We start from the raw sequence: 17,398 nt of genomic DNA on the forward strand, positions 1-17,398 counted from the left end.
ACCAGCATACATGAGCCTGGCTGGTGTTGATCTTGCTGTGATTTATGTTCCGTTGCTTGCATAACTTTTAATGTTTTATTTATTGTTTATGATTACTATTTTTATGTTGTGGTAATATATTTTTTCATGCTGTAAGCCGCCTTGTGCATAGATCTGTGGAAAGGCAGCATACAAGTAAAAATAGGTATGGATATGTGCTCTGAGTAAAACTTAGTTGGAGACAACCCATGAATGGCAACTAATATTTAAGATACAAAAATCACTGCACACTATAAATGTGTAATCTTTGAACTTCCTGCTGTACAATTCCCATTATGCTACTGGGTAGTAGTTTCACTATGTTCTGCATGGTAAAATGCTTTCTTTTATTGGTCCCAAATCTTTCAGCTTGCCAGAGTTTGTGTTCCTTACTGCTCTCTTCATTTGCAGAAGACTTCAGTTTTTTTGAAGGAAGCTTCCTTGCCTCTAATAGCTTCTTCCACTTATGCCTGTGTGCTCTTGGCCCTCATTGTGCCTACCCTGGTTTGCGGTACAAACTGAAGTTGAGCTTCTAATATTGTATTTTTAAACAATTCCCAAGCATTATGGAGTTATTTGACCCTCTTGACTTTGCCACAGTTTAAGAAGTGCCACCGTTTAAGAAGAATATTGATGAGCTGGAATGTGTGCAGAGGAGGGTGACCAAGATAATCAAGGGTCTGGAAACCAAGCCTTATGAGGAACTGTTGAGGGAGTTGGGTATGTTTAGCCTGGATAAGAGAATGACAGGAAACATTGGCAGTCTTGGCTGTAATGGGAATCTCGGGTAAGGGATTAGGAACATAGGAAAGTGCCTGACATTGAGTCAACCCATTGGTTGATCTAGCGCAATGTTGCCTACACAGGCTGGCAGCAGCATTCTGAGATTTCAGGCAGAGAGTCTTTCCGGCTGGAGATGCCATTGAGGATCGAACCTCAGACCTTCTGCATGCAATGCAGGTGCCCTAGCTCTGAGCTAAAGCCCTTTGTGTGTTGGGGACAGGACTTTGCAATAGCTATTCACTTATTTATTAGTTATCCAACAAGATTTATATACACACCCTCTAGGTGGTTAGCAGAGCTAAAAACAAAACACCAAACTCCTTGATAAGGGCTCAGGTTTCTAAAACATTAACAAAATTTAAAATAACTGTAGTTGAAAAGGTATAAAATGCATGTCAGTGTTCCATATGTCTGGATAGGCTTTTCTAAAGAAACATGGCAGCAGAAAGGGGACGGTGAAGGCACCTACCTGATGTGAAGAGGCAGGGAATTCCAAAGCTTAAGTGCTGCTGTCCTAGAAGATTGATTTCTTACAAGTGTGGAATGGGTGTTAGGTGGCACCCAGCTCCCCATCTGGTGTCCCTTCAGCCTCGTGTCCGGATCCCTTTGGATATGCAGGGTATTGGTGGGGTCCTGAAAATTATGAGGGGAGACGGGAGTTCGAATCCAACAGCATGTGGAGGATCCCAGGATGGTAGAGCCAATAATGGTATAGACAATAATGAGGAAAAGTCAGACAGCTTTAAAACAGCAAAAAGGAGTCGGATCCTGGAGTGCTTTGCAAGAAAAGAGCTGGCGCCTTTTGTCAATAGACATTTTCAAGGGAGGGTAGAAAAGATTTTTCCCGTCTATCATTTCATGATGCTTTCCTGCCCATCAATTTATTTCTTTTCCTGTCTTCACTTAAAAACTCTCCCAACTCCAGTGCTTACCCCCACCCTTGCCACACCCCATGGTAACAGACAACTCTGCTTCAACACGGTGCTGTCACTCCTAATTGGCTTTGTAATAAATGTTGCTCTTTTATTCTCTCTCGCAGAACTTTTCACAAAACTAAAGTTAATACAAACACCCGAACCACCATCTCCACCTCAGCTCCCCAGCCTTCCTCTGCCCCCATGGCAACTGAACCCCTTTAAGGCACTCCTGGCTAGTCCTATCAAAGAATGCACAACCTCCTTGGCATGTGGACAATTCACCTGCATTTTCTCACAATGACTTAGCTCCCAGAGATCATCTGGAGGATGGAAGGAGATGGAGTTCTACTTGTAAGCCCATTGCAAGCTCTTGGGACTGGGTGGGAGAGAAATCTGCCCCCCCCAATGTAACATGAATTGGCTTCATTGCCTCAAACACATGTGATCAAAAGTGGCAATTTGGACTCCCTTGCTCTGTTCAGGGATATAAAATGGATTCAGCACCATGGAAAGAGACCACACTTTTTGCCTGGTCTCTCGAGCCCTGGAACTGCCTTGTTCCCACACAGGATTCCCCCCAGCTTGCAGGTGGGTCTCCACAAGATGTTGGGATGCCAACTCCCACTAGGCAGCATGGCTAATAGTCAGGGCTAATGGACACTGTGGTGTAACAACATCTGGGATCCAACGGTGGAGGAAAGCTTGTAGGTGTGGAAACATCAGACTTCCTTTCCCTTCCGTCACCTGCTTCCCCCGAGCGCATCTGATTCCCCCGAGCACAGAATAGAGAAAGCTGCCTAATATAGGAGTATGTTGTTAATTTATGCATTAATTTATCCCACAGAGTTGTTTTTAACCCTTTATTCTTTTCTCATTTTGTGTTTTCTGTGTGCAATGGCTGTTATACAACAACATGCTTGATGTACAAGTTCTTTTGAATACGGGAAAGATAGATTAAACAGAATGTTTTATTATACAAAAGAAATAAATAAAAAGAACGGAGTTTAAGCAAGACAGAAAGTTCAAAAGATAGGATCTTGTTTGCTGTACCAGAATTCGTTGAAACTGTAGAGCGACGGTGTATGAAAAAAACCCCCAGCTGATTTCCATGGTAATCTCTGCGCAAGTAAGCTTGGAGGATGGCATGCCAGTATTATTATTATTTAGCCTCTCTTAAAATAGGCCAGCCCCATGTTTAACACTTACATTAAGAAGATAACTAATTTTCTTTGGTTACTTGTCAAAGAGAGAGGTTATAAGTATCAGCAAAATTTCCAGAGTTATGAACATCAGCGACGGCTGTGGGGAATTAGAGGTGCGTTACCAATGGGGGAAATTATCTCACTTGCTCTAGGAGGTTCTGCATGAAGTTAGCTGGTTTTTTTAAAGCTGATCAGCTGAATGGACACCTTTTGAAAATGCCAACTCCTTTCTCTCAGGCCCAGCACCAACGGTTGGTTATGTCAGGCACTGGCCAAGGGTACCAGGGGCTGGGAAGACCCTCTTCCTTGCCTAATCCAGCCATGCCACCATGCACTGCCCTCCTCATTGGACCTCTTGGAGGTTCTTTTTATCAGCAAGGAGCAGAGCCATGTATATGTAACCTGAACCTGTGAGGGAAAGATGGTGTGATGGCCTGGGATTCGGACTTGGAGGCTGAACCTGAGGAATCCCAGCCTGCACAGGAGTCCCTGCCTCCAGAACCAGCTGAGCCGGGGCTGGGGCTTGAGCCTGAAGAGTCCTCACCTGTGCTGGATCCTCAGGTGCAGACATCAGCTGAGTCTGCTCTGGCTCCTGAGGTAATGGAGGACCCATTGCCCTCAGGTGCTCCACTCTCAGCCCTGTCAGGGGAAGCTGAGGTTGCCTCTGGGTCTGGTAACCCTCCAGCCTCTACTGAGCTGCAGAGGCTCAGGGCAGAGAGGCGGAGGGAATTAAGTTCCCGCAGGAGGAGTGCTCGCCTCTAGGCCAGGAGAGGCGAGTCACCTGTGGACCGGGGCCGCCCTATGCCTCGGGGCAGATAAAAGCCAGCCAGCCCCAGTCCCAGGTTGCGGGAGCAACATTGTTGGTTGCCTGTTCCTGCCTGAACCCTGTCCTGCTCTTCTGCCAGAGTTCCTGACCTCACCCGACTCCCTGCCTTGGATCCCGCTTCAGCTTTGATGGACAGCCTCCATACCACACCCTCAACCTCAGACTGGACTCACTGCACGGTTAACCCTCGGGACCAGCACAGATCCATAACATTAACATCCCAAATAGGTTTGTCATATGTCCTCTTTTTCCAGGATGCATCCTCTCCCCCCCCCCCCCCTTTATGGGTATATAAAACGAGTTGTCATAGCTATCCATAGTTAAAAGCAGAAGTCGGCAAATGTGTCCTCTTTTATGCTCTTCAAAATATGGCAACCCTGCAGAAGGTCTTGCTTCTCCCATAGCCACAGCCTTGGATTCAGGCAGAAGTCAAGCATGGTTTTGACCCTCTGGCTTCCCAGCCTGCTTCCTTGCTTCCAGCTCCCAGCTCCCATAACTCCACTCCCAGCTCTGGACTTTGTCTTTCTAACTACCAGCAAGTTAAGAGAGGGGGCCCACCTATTTGCCAGGGGTGAACTTTGGTAATCTTTCATATTATGGCACACTGTGTGAGGTGTGAGGCCAACACTGGGCACCCTCAAGCAGATCTTCTCACTTTTTCACACACACACCCTGGCTCAGCACCCTGTGGGGGGGGGGGGGAACCACCTGCACTACCCTAAATCCACTGCTGTATTTGCTATCTGGCACCAAGCCACTTCCTTTGTTACCTCAACGGCCCATTACCTCGCTAGGAAGCTAGTCTGACTATTCCAGGAATTTGAATCCTTGTTTAGATTTTAAAATTTGCTGGACCCAGGAATTAGAAGGGTCTGGGTGTACAGCCTACCCCCCCAAAAAAACTTGTAACAGTTATATACAGTGCTTTTTCTGGGGGGATGCAGGGGTACGCATACCCCTAAACATTTTGTGAATCTAAATTTGGCCTCATTGAGGGGCAGTATTTCAATATGATTAGGAAAATGAGAGTACCCCTAAACATTTTTTTAGGGAAAGAAAAGCACAGGTTATATAGCTGGTGGATGCAATATGCAGAGTGAGAGAGAATAGGTTTCTTCTTCCTGTCTTCCCTCTTTAAACCCCATTGTGTCTTGCAATGAGAGATTTTTAATCCCATGGGGCATATCATGAGTTCTTCCACCCCAATACTTATGCCCTCCCTGTAGGATACTTGCTATGAATTCCCTCCCCATTCCCTCCTCCCCCACTTCCCTCCTAGCCACAACCGCACCATTCTGTACAGCCAGTGTGGTGTAGTGGTTAAGAGTGGTGGACTCATAATCTGGCGAACCAGGTTCGCTTCCCTGCTCCTCCACATGCAGCTGCTGGGTGACCTTGGGCCAGTCACACTTCTCTGAAGTCTCTCAGCCCCACTCACCTCACAGAGTGTTTGTTGTGGGGGAGGAAAGGAAAGGAGAATGTTAGCCGCTTTGAGACTCCTTCCGGTTGTGAAAAAGCGGGATATCAAATCCAAACTCTTCTGTACACTCAGATGTCCTTACTGGCTGTTTGGGGGTTTGTAGTTTAAACCTTTTCCCTACGAATTTACAAATGCATATACTTGTGTGTAGCTCAGCCATCTCTCGAGTATGGATGGCGCCGTTTCACCTCCAAATGGATAGGCACCCCAGTTCGCTATCCAAAGGAACGAGTGAGACCTGCAACAAAACATTCAGGGGACTCCATTCCATTCTACAGGCACACAACATTCTGTGGTCACAGGGCGTCTCACTGGGGTGTTTGTGTATGTGGGTGCCTTCGTTAGGCTTCATCAAGGCTCCCAGCCACCTACGTACACGAACCTTGGAATCCTCCTGAGCATTCTCTAAAAAAATCTCCTGCTTGTGTCCCCATTTTGGCTACAGTCCTGCCGGCACTCACCACCTGAGTTTGCTCTTAAGAGGGAGTTGTGATACATTAGATGTGCCAACCATGGCTAAGTGCCAGTAGGTGGTGGATAGAGAGTTCTTGAATGGTGCACACATGCAGTATATTACATGGTTCTCAGGAAGGAAAATTGTTCCTTCTCTCCTTACTCTTCACATGTGCAGAAGGAGGAAATATTCCAAAGGAAGCTACGGCACCAGATGCCTTGCGGATTGTACTTGACTGACCAACTGGCTTTGCTTAAGCTTATAGGCCCTTCCCCCAAATACATGCCTTCCCCCAAAGAATCCTGCAAACTATAGTTTACCTCAGAGCTACAGTTCCCAGCACCCTTAGCACACTACTGTTTCCTTGATTCTTCGGGCGAAAGCATGTACTTTAAGTGTATGGTATGTACACTCCTGGTTCCAGCATAGTAAGTGATACATTCAAAGGGGATCAAAGAGGATTATTTGCTTTTTGACTAAAGACTGATCTGATGCCAGAAAATCCAAGACACCATTCAGAACAGGAAAAAAAGAAATAGATCATGTAAGTCAGAACTTGCTACTGTGATGTTATTTAACACAGTGTTCTAAGCCCTCTAGAGAAGGATGCCGATGTATTTCATCAATTTTTTTAAAATAGAAAAGCTAGTTTTTAATCCTCTGTGTGGGCGAGGAATTGCCAAGTGCTTTAAAGGCACACATAAATTACACTCTTTGGCATGTGTTCAACTACCGCAAGATGAAAACTTATTTTTCACTCCAACAATAAAAAGGGAGCCTTCACAACTAGAATTTCAGGCACGGGAGTTTTTAAAACAAGCGAAGAAAAAATTTGCTATTCCCAAACACCTCTTGTGAAAGAGGACCATACAGCATTCTAAGAGATGTTCAGTACATGGAGCCCGAGGAATAAAAAATTGCTAATTAAAAAGGTAATAAGAGCTGAGGTTTCTGTTTCCAGCAGTAGATTGTCACCTACAGGAGTTGCAGCTCAAACAGGCAGACGTTCACAGATTCAGTTTCCGGCATCACTCAGGATGGAGAATCTGTCACCCTCCAGGTGCTTTTGGACTACAGTTCCAATCATCCCCATCCATTGCTCATTTTGATGGGGGTGGGGACTAATGGGAACTGTAGTCCAGCAATGCTGCTTCCTCATCCCTGAGCTGAAAGAATAACAAGTGACAGGAAGGATCTTTGCCTGAGATCCCAGATAGCCGCTGCCAGTCAGAGTAGGCAGTACCAGCCTAGATGGACAAATATACTGACCTTGTGCCTTTGAACTCACCCAAGCAGATCCCCAAAACATTTACTGAATAAATAAATCCCACCAGATTGTTTCCAACCAAGTCCTACTTAGTCGACCCACTGAAATTAATGGATGCCAAGTTCAGTGGGTCTACTCTGGGCAGGACTAGTATTGAATACAGCCCATTGATTTTACTGGATCTTACTTCCAAGTAAATATAGTTTTAAAAAGCACCATTTAAATTCCTCTTGAATGTAATCTTGGGAGAATTCCATTTCCACCCCACCCAACCCTCTTTTCTTTTCTCTTGTTTAGTTTTTCGGTGCCAAGCATTGGCAGAAAGAAACTTGGCAGTCTGTTGATTCTCCTTTCTAACATTAAAAAGTGTTTCAATTTTCTTAATCCAATGGCAGCACCTATTAGCTGAAGAAGTGCATTACGAGCCTATTGCTCCAGCTGTAGAAGGCTCATTGGGTCTGTGCAGGGTTTTTTTGTTTTTAGTTCATTATCTGCTGAAGTAACACAGTCCCATTAAGAGCCAAAGTGGGACCCTTTTGGATGATTATCATCATAAGCCTCAACTCTTCCCACTTCCCCATCCATCCCCGCCTCACTGTCCCCTTTGCATCAGATGGTGATGTTCAGCTACATCACCCTCATCCCTAATTCATCTGTAACATACTATGCTATCCTGCTTCATTTTCAGTCTGTTCCTCCAACATTAAAGCAGAAGAAGCTCGCACAAGGGTCTCACTGGGCCATGCCATCAACACTCTTCCACCCCCTCTTGTTTTTGCTAAAGCCAAATTAACATCTAAAGTTGTATTAAAGGGAGGCTTTCTGCAAAGGGATTAGATGCAGAGTTAATATGTTTGCGGGCTGCTGCCTCTTCCACACATACCCCCATCTCCCCAGGCAACAAATCTTGGAAAGTGATGCTAACTTACCTCCCAACCTTCTGGTGCTGTTTCTGAAAGACAGGCTAGTCCATAAGAAAATATCTCTGGTCTGTAATTGTGGATCAGGTGGCCGAGTTGGACCAGGGTGGATGATTCGCGTGGGCCCGACCTGACTCAGCTCTGCCCACCTGGGTACTTGGTAGGGATGTTATTTCGCTTGCTCATTTTTTCCGATCATTTCTGCACCAGTTTACAATTTTAAAAAACAAAAAAGGCATGTCCTTATTCACCAAGATAATAGCACGACTTTCCCAATAATTCTTCTCTGCATTTTCCCTTAATCTACCAATCAGGATGAATGTTCATTACATAGCCAATGTCGTCTAATTTCCCTACAAGCAAATCAGGATGAACACCCAATAAACAGGCGGTCTGGATCCACCCAGTGATTCTCCAGAGCTGCATACATGTCTGTGTTTATGGTGTACATATAAAAAACACAAATCTTTCTCTCTCTGTAATTTCACAAGCCCTTGTTCTCTGCAGTGAATCTCGCTCCCTTTCCATTGGATCTTTGTTCCCCACAATCCAGCTATGAAGTATCCGTGATAAAACAATTCCAGCCAAGCTCTGTGTCATAGGCTTTATTTCATGCTATGGTTAGAAGAGGATAAAAAAGTGTTTTAAATACTTTATCCAAGACAAATGATACAGTTTTTTAAAAAAACCAGAATCCCCAAACCCAGTATTACCCTTTGTTGCCCAAATTTTAAAACCATTAAAGAAACTTCAAGGAATGTGTGTATATGCATGTGTGTGTGTCAGTCTCTCCCCCACCCCACCCTACACACATCCCCATTACCCCCTGGCCATCAAAATGCCCAGCTACAGATATCATAGCATCAAATAATTGTAGAGTTGGAAGGGACCCAAGGGTCATCTAGTCCAACCCCCTGCACTGCAGGAATCACAGCTAAACCATCACGTCCATACAGAGCTATGACACAAACTGTGCAGTCAAGTACGGTGTGTGTGTGTGTGTGTGTGTGTGTTTAAAACAGGTGCAGATTGACGAAAGAAAAGTTCTCAGAACTGCGAAGAAATGGACTGCCAGCCAGCTAGCCTTTTAATAGTCCAATCACAAATAAAAAGGTTTTCTATTGGGTCCTTAAAAGCCGGTTAAAATCCAGACCGTGCAGAGCTCCACCCTTGCATTTTTGCTCCACTTTTAAGCATCTCTCCCCACAAACACCCAGCAAAGCAATTATTCCCTGGCGACACACACCAGATTAGTTTGGATCAGACCCTGATGCACTAGGTGCTTTTTTTATTCCAGGCCCCAATCCAGGACTTATCCTTCTTGAAACTGGAAGATGACACGACGGATGAAGAAGTGAAATGCTTTATTGTTGTGCAGGATTAGGCAGCTGTGGAGCCTTGGCAGGAGTTTCATGCCAAACTGGGGAAGACTGTGGCATCTGACTCGCTCTGTGGAGACTAAAGAGGGGGAAACAAGCCAATAAAAAGGGGTGGTGGCCAACTGCTTTGCTGTCTCAGCGACAGAGGAAGAGAGAAGAACAATCCTCTCTATTAACGGAATATCCATCTGGCTTTGGAAGTGCTGTGGTTAAAGTTGGCCCTGAGTAAGGCCCTTCCATTAAGAAGCTCTGCTTTGGCTCAGAGGATCTCAGTTGCCTGTTGCCCAGCCTGCCTCCATTTTGTGACCCTTACATTGTGTAAGCCACCCAGTAGATGACATTGACTGCTGCAAAGGCTGCTGGGAAAACTGCCCTAGCATATATGTCAATGGTATCTGCATCGATGGGCTTGAAGAGAGACTTCAGGCCATTTTTCTTCTCAGGTTTAGTCTCCTGTTGCTTCTTGGTCTCTCCCGCTTCCACTTCCACTGACCCAGGCAAGTTTTTAGGGACTCTGTGGTGCCTGTTGGAAACAGCAAGTTCCTGGTTGACGCCTGCTATCGAGAGGGAAAACATAACAATGGCGTTCTTCACATTGACCTGAAATGAGAAGCAGAAGATGATCAACATGTCTGTAGGCCAGGGCATGGGGAACCTGTGGCCCACCAGATGTTGCCATCCCTCCCTATAGGCCTTGTTGTCTGAGGCTGATGGGCCAGCAACATCTGGAGAGCACCATGTTGGTTATCGCTGGTGACTTACCTGTGGCCCACCAGATGTTGCTGGATTGCAACTCCCATCATCACCAATTACTGATAGTACTGATGTTGATAGGAATTGGAGTCCAGCAACATCTGGAGGGGAACAAGTTCCCCATACTTGAATTAGGTGGTCATACTATTATTATTATTATTAAAGATTTTCTTGTTTTACAGAAGTATGTGTAATGTCTCTTGTATTTTTTCCGTGTAACATTTTTACAAATCAGTTTCATTTGTTGAGACATGGGGGGAGGGGGGGAGGGGGGAAGATGGGGTGTGTGTGGTTGGGTGGCGATGTTTCTATGTTGCTTAATGTATGTAGGGTTTGGTGTCAGTGTTGCTCATGCAGGTTCTCTGCTGTTCATTTGTGTTTCTTTGGAGGTGAGAGAGGTTGGGGTTTGCCTAGGGTGTGGTTATTTGTTTGTGATTGGCTGTGGTGATCTTTGTTTTTGTGTGTGAGCAGGGTGGGTGGGTGTTTTAGATCAGGTTAGCCATATTGATTTGTATGCTGTTGGTGGATTATTGTCATTGTCTTGTTATTAGGTGGTCATACTGATATCTGTAGGACTTTCTCCAAGTAAGCATGTTGGGCTGGCATCAGCTCCTGGCATCCTTGGAGAACTGCCAGGGCTTGTTGCTGACACCTGCCTTGACTCTCCCTTAAATATTTTCCTCAAGACATCAGTAAATCACACAGAGTAAGTAAAGTTAACTCTTTATTAGAAAAAAACAGGATCTGCAAAGGAGGGCCTTTTGGCCTCCCTCATCCCACTCTCCTGCTGCAGCTTCTAGCTCTGATTCTGGACTGCTCTCTGCCCCAGACTCCCCTCTCTCACTAAGTCCTGTTACCACTGCAGCTATAGACCTCTCCTCCCAGTTTCTTCCTCTTCTCCCTCCGAGCACACATCGTCGTCCCACCACCAATCCCCTTGCTCTGAGCCTTCTTTCCATGGGGGTTTCCCCACTGGTTCCTGCTACCATTCCTCTGTGTCCAACCAGTCCATGGCAGATAGCTTTATATGATCAGAAAGTGGCTTGCTTCTCCCATTACTCTTTCCCACCCCACCCTCTTTTTCTTGCCTGCATGGCTGGAGAATGCTGGACCACACATTTCAGCCCAGTTCTACCAAATGGGTGGATCAGAGTCTGAACCCACCAGAAGCTCTTACTGACCTCTTCTGCCTGCCTGCTGGTCTTGATCTTGTCTTTTTGCTTCTTCATGTAGTCTGCATTGAAGTGAGCAAATGCATATTCCACCAGTGCGGCAAAGACAAACACGTAACAGATCCAGAAGTACACATCCAAGGCCTTGATGGCTGAAGCCCGTGGGAGTGAAGACCGAGCACTCACCATCAGGGTGGTCATGGTGAGGACTGTAGTTATACCTGAAAGAAACAAGGTGTGGGGAGGATGTCCCAGCTAGAGTTTAATTCTGTTTAGTCCAAGGCTGGGAATAGCTTTTTTTCAGTCTGAGGGCCACATTCCCATGAGGGCAACCTCCCAAGGGCCATATGCCAGGGGCAAAAATGGGTGGAGCAAAGAATACACATTTCACCTTTGAACAATAGGCCATATTCTATACTCACTCACATAAACCACTCTATCCTCATACAGGACAAGCATTATCAGAGTTCACGTTCCAGCCAGGGAAAAAGCACCAAAGGGTGGTGCAAAGCAAGGCTGGTGAGGCATTTGGCATCGGAAGAGTCCTGGGGAGAGTAGAGAGAGTCAGGACCGTACCCTGGAGGGCTAGAGGGCTGTATTTGGCTCAAAAGTGAACAGGCACCCAGTGCAGCAGCTTCACGTCAGACATTATGCTCGACTAGTGGTAGGGGAAGAAACACCAAGAAGGAAAGGCAAATGTGTGGGAGATTAACAACCAAACCTAACAAATGCATATTCTTGCTAGTTAGCATGAGAAGGGGCTAATACAACAGAGCTGTACTGCTGATAGATAGATACTCAGGCCATAGAAATACAATTGGTAGAGAGGGCTCTGTGTGATGTCATTTCCCCCTCCTCACCTAAATAGGAAAGTTCATATAGTACTTCCTGATTCTTTCTCTTTCTGTGACCAGCGATGAGGGCAGATGTGCCCTGTGCTTGGAGACTTCCGGGTTAGCGCGATCCGGTTAATGGCGGATTCCCTCCGAGCTCCGGAGGGAATCGGCTCCGCTGCAGAAGGGTTCTACCGCGACGGCGACGCGGGGACCCCCAGAAACCGCAGGCGCTGAAGCCTGCGGACTTGGTGACTCGGCGGGCACCTAAAGCGCCCCCCTGACCCACGAAGAGCCTTTTTAAAGGCTACAGAGAGGGTACGGGGAGCGGCGTGGTGCTGTGAGTGGACCGCTACTGCAGTGGAGCGAAGCCGCGAGCCATGGCCGGAGACCGCTGACTTTCTTCCCTGAAATTCGGACTTTAATTAATCCGTGAGTAGATTGGAATTTGGACTTTAAAATTTTTATCTTTGAATTCGGTATGATCGGGGGATGTGCTAAAGGGAAGTCCGCACCCCCCTGCTTACAGAAAATTTAAAGCAAGGATCGGAGAACTAAGGTGGAGAGTTTTTTCTTTTTGGTGTCTTTTAAAAGATAATATTTTCAAGTATGGGGAACTTGTTCCCCTCCAGATGTTGCTAAGATAATATTTTCATGAATTTGACAGAAGAAGATTTGTGCTGGAGAGTAAGAGTGGAATTTTAGAAGCTTTTGTTTAAACCCCCCCAGACCCGGGAGTGTCCTCTATGTGTGCTGGAGAAAAAGGAACAAGGAGTTTGACAGCTGTCAAAGGAGCTGTCAAACGGGCAGTGAAAGTTAAAAACTTTATTATTTAACACCTTTCTGGACTAAATTTGTTATATTTGAACTAAAGTGGTTGGAAACAAAGTAGGGAAAGAACAAGGTAACGGACTATTGGGAAAAGACTAATAAGTAACCAGAATCCCCCTAGGGGAAACATTGAAACACTACAATGGCTGCAGATGGAAAATTACAGGCAGAGATAGAAAGAATGTTCTTTCTTGTGGGAAAGTTGCAGGAGCAGACTACGGCTATGAGTAAACAACTTATAACCTTGAACTCTAAAATAAGTGACTCTGTTGAAGGCACAATGGACTTGACTGGGAAAAAATCTGCAGCTGAATCAGAAGAGATAACTTCGGAGCAGGGGGAGAGTGAACAAGGGCCAGTACAGATGGAGAGTACCAACCACAAGCCTACATTGTCAGAACACAAAGAAGAAGACCCTTGGATTACAAATCTGCGAAAGATGCGAAAGAGGAGGGAGGAAGCCCCTGGAACACTTGGAATATTTGAATTTAAAAGAAACAAGAAATATGATTGGGGCTTCCTCTTTGAGTATGGACTAGCTGACCTTTCGCAGCAGCTGGTACCAAGTACTTTGGATGGAAGAAAATCTGATGAGACTGAGCTAGAACTCCTTCGAGACCCGAGGACCAACAAAGAGGGCTACCAACAAAATCGGCAGAGAGAGACTGACAGAGACTTAAAAGCCTCAGATGTGAGGAATCCAGGCTAAAAACTGTTTTTGTGGACATGGGGACATTGGGAAGGGACAGAAGCCGGGGCGGGGGGGGGGGAAAGAAAAAGAATTTTAAAAAAATGTTTATGACCTTTGTGTTTGATTATTATGACCTTTTTTTTAAGATAAAAGGGAAATTCGTGGAAGGAATTCGAGTCGACCTTAGAAAAGGATTTAATATTTATAAGAAAATTGGATAAGTAAAATTTGGCCAAGTAAAAGGTTTTTTTAAAAATATATATATATACAATAATAATATGTAAAGGATGAGAGATATGAATTTGCTGAGCTAATTTAATAGAATTAGGATGTATGAAGGGGGGGTGGGGGGAGGTCAAGAACTGGGGTTAGGAAAGTAAGGATGTGAAATTTTATACGAGTTGTCTTGTCTGTATGTGTGTGTGTCTGTCTTTATAAAATGTGAAAATTCAATAAAAAAATTAAAAAAAAAAAAAAGATGTGCCCTGTGCTTGCTCCAACTTTAGCCACATGCCTGAAGCTGGTTATACTGTAAATATAAGTATTTTGCCTGCATAGTTTTTACTGCTACTATTGCTGTGAACCAATGCATGATTATAAAGTACGGTACATGTTTTTTTAAACTTACTGTAATGGTATAGTGTGGTTACTCGTGTGTAAACTGCCTCCACTTCAATTAGATGGTTTGCTCAAACATGTTTAGGGTTAGAGCTCGCCCTCCGTGACCTGTTAGTCACTTGCAGAATCTGCCAGTGGGCGTTTCTTGAATCTCTTCCAGCATAAAAGCTGCTTGACCCCAAGTCTCCGCCTATGTTCCCTGCGCGGAACGCGTCTGCGCAAGTAAGGGGATGGCAAGGGTGTGCCAGCGCTCTCTCCGCTGGTTTCGGTTGAAGGGTCTTGGAGCCCTGACACCGATTCCTCCATCTCCTCTCTATTGGTGTCACGCTGAATTCCTTCCCCCCGACTGGTTCCCTCTCCGGCATCGCTCTGGAGCCCTGCCTCCGCTTTTCGCTCTGATGTCAGTTCCCTGACATCCACCTCCCCCCCAGGACCCCCTCCACCCCCGGCCTGACCCGGTGACGTGACCTTGTCCCCATCTTCAGCCGACGATGCAGGGAACCCTCGAAAGGAGCTGTCGTCATCGTCCGAGGACTCAAACCCCGCTTCCCACCCGCCCCGGTTTCTGATGGGAGGGGCTTCCCAATCTGATTCCTCCTCTCCTGACGACTCCCCTCCTTCCTCTGGGGACGCTTGAAAACCCACAAAATCCTCCTCCTCGTCATCGGTGGTGGCAAATTGCTCCTCCCAGAATCTCTCCAGAGGTTTGGGCTTCCTCGGATACCTGTTGTGGAACTCTTCCACTAGATACCCATCATCTATTTCCCCTTCTGGAACCCACGTGTTTTCTGACTCGGGCTCCCCCTCCCACGCTACTAGGTATTCCACCTGCCGCCCCCACCACCGCGAATCCAGGATCTCCATTATCTGCTGGTGGTGTTCCTTCTCTTCCAGTGGTGGGTGTCTGAGCCCTTCTCCTCCTACCTCCCGGACTCTCCGCTCCCCTCGGTACGGCGAGAGCAGTGACCTATGAAATACCGGGTGGATTTTCATGTTGTCTGGCAACTTGAGCCTGAATGCCACCAGGTTGACTTGGTGTATCACCTCGAAAGGCCCTAGCCGCTTCGGCCGGAGTTTCTTACACCCACCCTTGAAGGGCAATCCTTGAGTGGATAACCACACCCGGTCCCCCACCCTAATGGTCTCCCCTTCCCGGCGACGTTTATCCGCTTGCCTCTTGTACTCTTCCTTGGCCCTTTCCAGATTCATCTTAAGCTGCTGGTGCAGTGCTTCCATTTCTTCCACGAACTGCTCTGCGGCGGGCACGCTCCACCCTTCCTCCCCCCTCCCGGGAAAGGCCCTGGGGTGACACCCATAATTAGCCAAGAATGGGCTCATCCCCGTGGACACATGCTCCGCATTGTTATACGCAAACTCGGCCAGTGCTAGCTTATCTACCCAGTCGTTCTGCCTCTCGTTGACGTAACAGCGGAGATATTGCTGCAATATGCTGTTCGCCCTCTCTGCCTGCCCGTTAGTTTCCGGGTGCCTCGCCGTCGAGAATCCCACCTCCACCTGCAATAAGCTCATAAGCTTCCTCCAGAACCTCGAGGTAAATTGTTTCCCTCGATCAGAGCTAACCCTCGAAGGAGCTCCATGCAACCTGAAGATGTGAGTAACAAACAGTTGTGCGGTTTCCTCGGCTGTCACCGCATGAGAGCATGCTATAAAATGGCACATCTTGGTTAGCAGATCTACTACTACCATGACTGCTGTCTTACCTCTGGATTTGGGCAAATCTGTCATGAAATCTATTGATACCACCTCCCAGGGTCTCCCCGGCGTGGGCAAGGGTTCTAGTAACCCTGCTGGGGCTGCCCGCTCCCCCTTGGCTCTTTGGCAGCGGTCACACCCTCGTACATACTCTCGTACATCTTCCCTCACCTTTGGCCACCAAAACTCCCTAGTGACCAGTAACATGGTTTTGTGTTGCCCAAAGTGTCCCACTGTAGGGTTGTCGTGAAGTTGTCGGAGCACCCTTTCCCGTAAGGCCCCCCCGGGCACATACATTGCTCCCTTGTAATACAGTAACCCTTCCCTTACCTCGAAGTCCCCCCGGTCTCTCCCATTTTCCCTTAGTTCCCTGATTCTGGTTTGGGCAAATTCGTCCTGGCGAATCAACTCGGTTAGTTCTCGTTTCCCAACCAACGCCCCCCCACAAACCCATCGTTCCTCAGGGAACACATTTCGAGCGTCCGGTGGTCTTCCTCCTTCCGTGTACTCCGGTTTCCGTGAAAGCGCGTCTGCTCTCACGTTCTCTTGCCCTGGCACGTACTTGATCTCAAAGAAGAACTTGGAGAACTCCTGTGCCCACCAAATCTGTCGCTGGTTGAGCACTCGCGCTGTCCTCCAGTATTCCAAGTTCTTGTGGTCAGTGCAAACCTGGATCTTGTGCTGAGCCCCTATCAGGAGATGTCTCCACTGGCGAAATGCGGCATAAATAGCTAACAGTTCACGATCATACACCGTGTAGTTCTGTTCCGATTCGTTCAGCTTCCTTGAGAAGAAGGCGCACGGCCTCCATGTGTCTTGGGCCGGTCCCAGCTGGAGCAACACCGCTCCTATCGCTCTGTCCGACGCGTCGGTCTCTAGCCTCATCAGTTTCTGCAGATCCACGTGCAGGAGCTGTTCCTCTGAGGCGAACGCCTGCTTTAGCCCCTCGAAGGCACGTTGGGCACCTTCTGTCCAGACGAACTTCTTTTTGCTACTGAGACAATCCGTGATGGGTGCGGTTAAGTGGGCGAAGTTCTTGATGAACTTCCGGTAGAAGTTGCTGAACCCAAGGAACCTCTGCACATCCTTCCGGGTTTTGGGGGCCTTCCATTCCAGCACCGCCTGCACTTTGCCGGGGTCCATGGTTAGACCTCTGTCTGACAACCTGTATCCCAGAAATTCCACTTCCTTGGCGTGAAACTAGCACTTTTCCAGCTTGACCCACAGTTGGTGCTCTCGTAGCCTTTTCAGCACTTCCCTGACGTCCTGGACATGCTGTTTTTCATTGTCCGAATAGATCAGGACGTCGTCCAGAAATGCTACGCAGTTCTTGTACAGCAGGGGACCCAGCACATGGTGCATGAAGCTTTGAAAACAGGCAGAGCCTGACTGTAATCCAAATGGCATAACTAAATATTCAAAGGCCCCCAGGGGGGTGAACATGGTGGTTTTCCATTCGTCCCCCTCTCTCATTCGAATCAGACTGTAGGCCCCCCTAAGGTCCAGTACCCTTCCTTACCCTTGTCAGAATATCATCAATT

The 17,398-nt window shown here is 47.0% G+C and overlaps 1 protein-coding gene across 1 annotated transcript in view; it reads right to left on the reverse strand.

The window, feature by feature from the left end:
• Positions 1 to 8,457: 8,457 nt before the first annotated feature.
• GABRD (gamma-aminobutyric acid type A receptor subunit delta) overlaps positions 8,458 to 17,398 on the reverse strand; it is a 48,375-nt gene continuing 39,434 nt past the window's right edge. Inside the window, exons 8-9 of the mRNA XM_079987098.1 lie at positions 11,181 to 11,392; positions 8,458 to 9,846 (exon numbers count right to left, since the gene is read on the reverse strand). Coding sequence (XP_079843224.1) covers positions 9,556 to 9,846; positions 11,181 to 11,392 — 503 coding nt within the window. The 3' untranslated portion in view covers positions 8,458 to 9,555. The remainder of the gene's footprint in view (positions 9,847 to 11,180; positions 11,393 to 17,398) is intronic.

This window comes from Podarcis cretensis, assembly GCF_951804945.1.
Source record: "Podarcis cretensis genome assembly, chromosome: 8".
Lineage (NCBI taxonomy): Eukaryota > Metazoa > Chordata > Lepidosauria > Squamata > Lacertidae > Podarcis > Podarcis cretensis.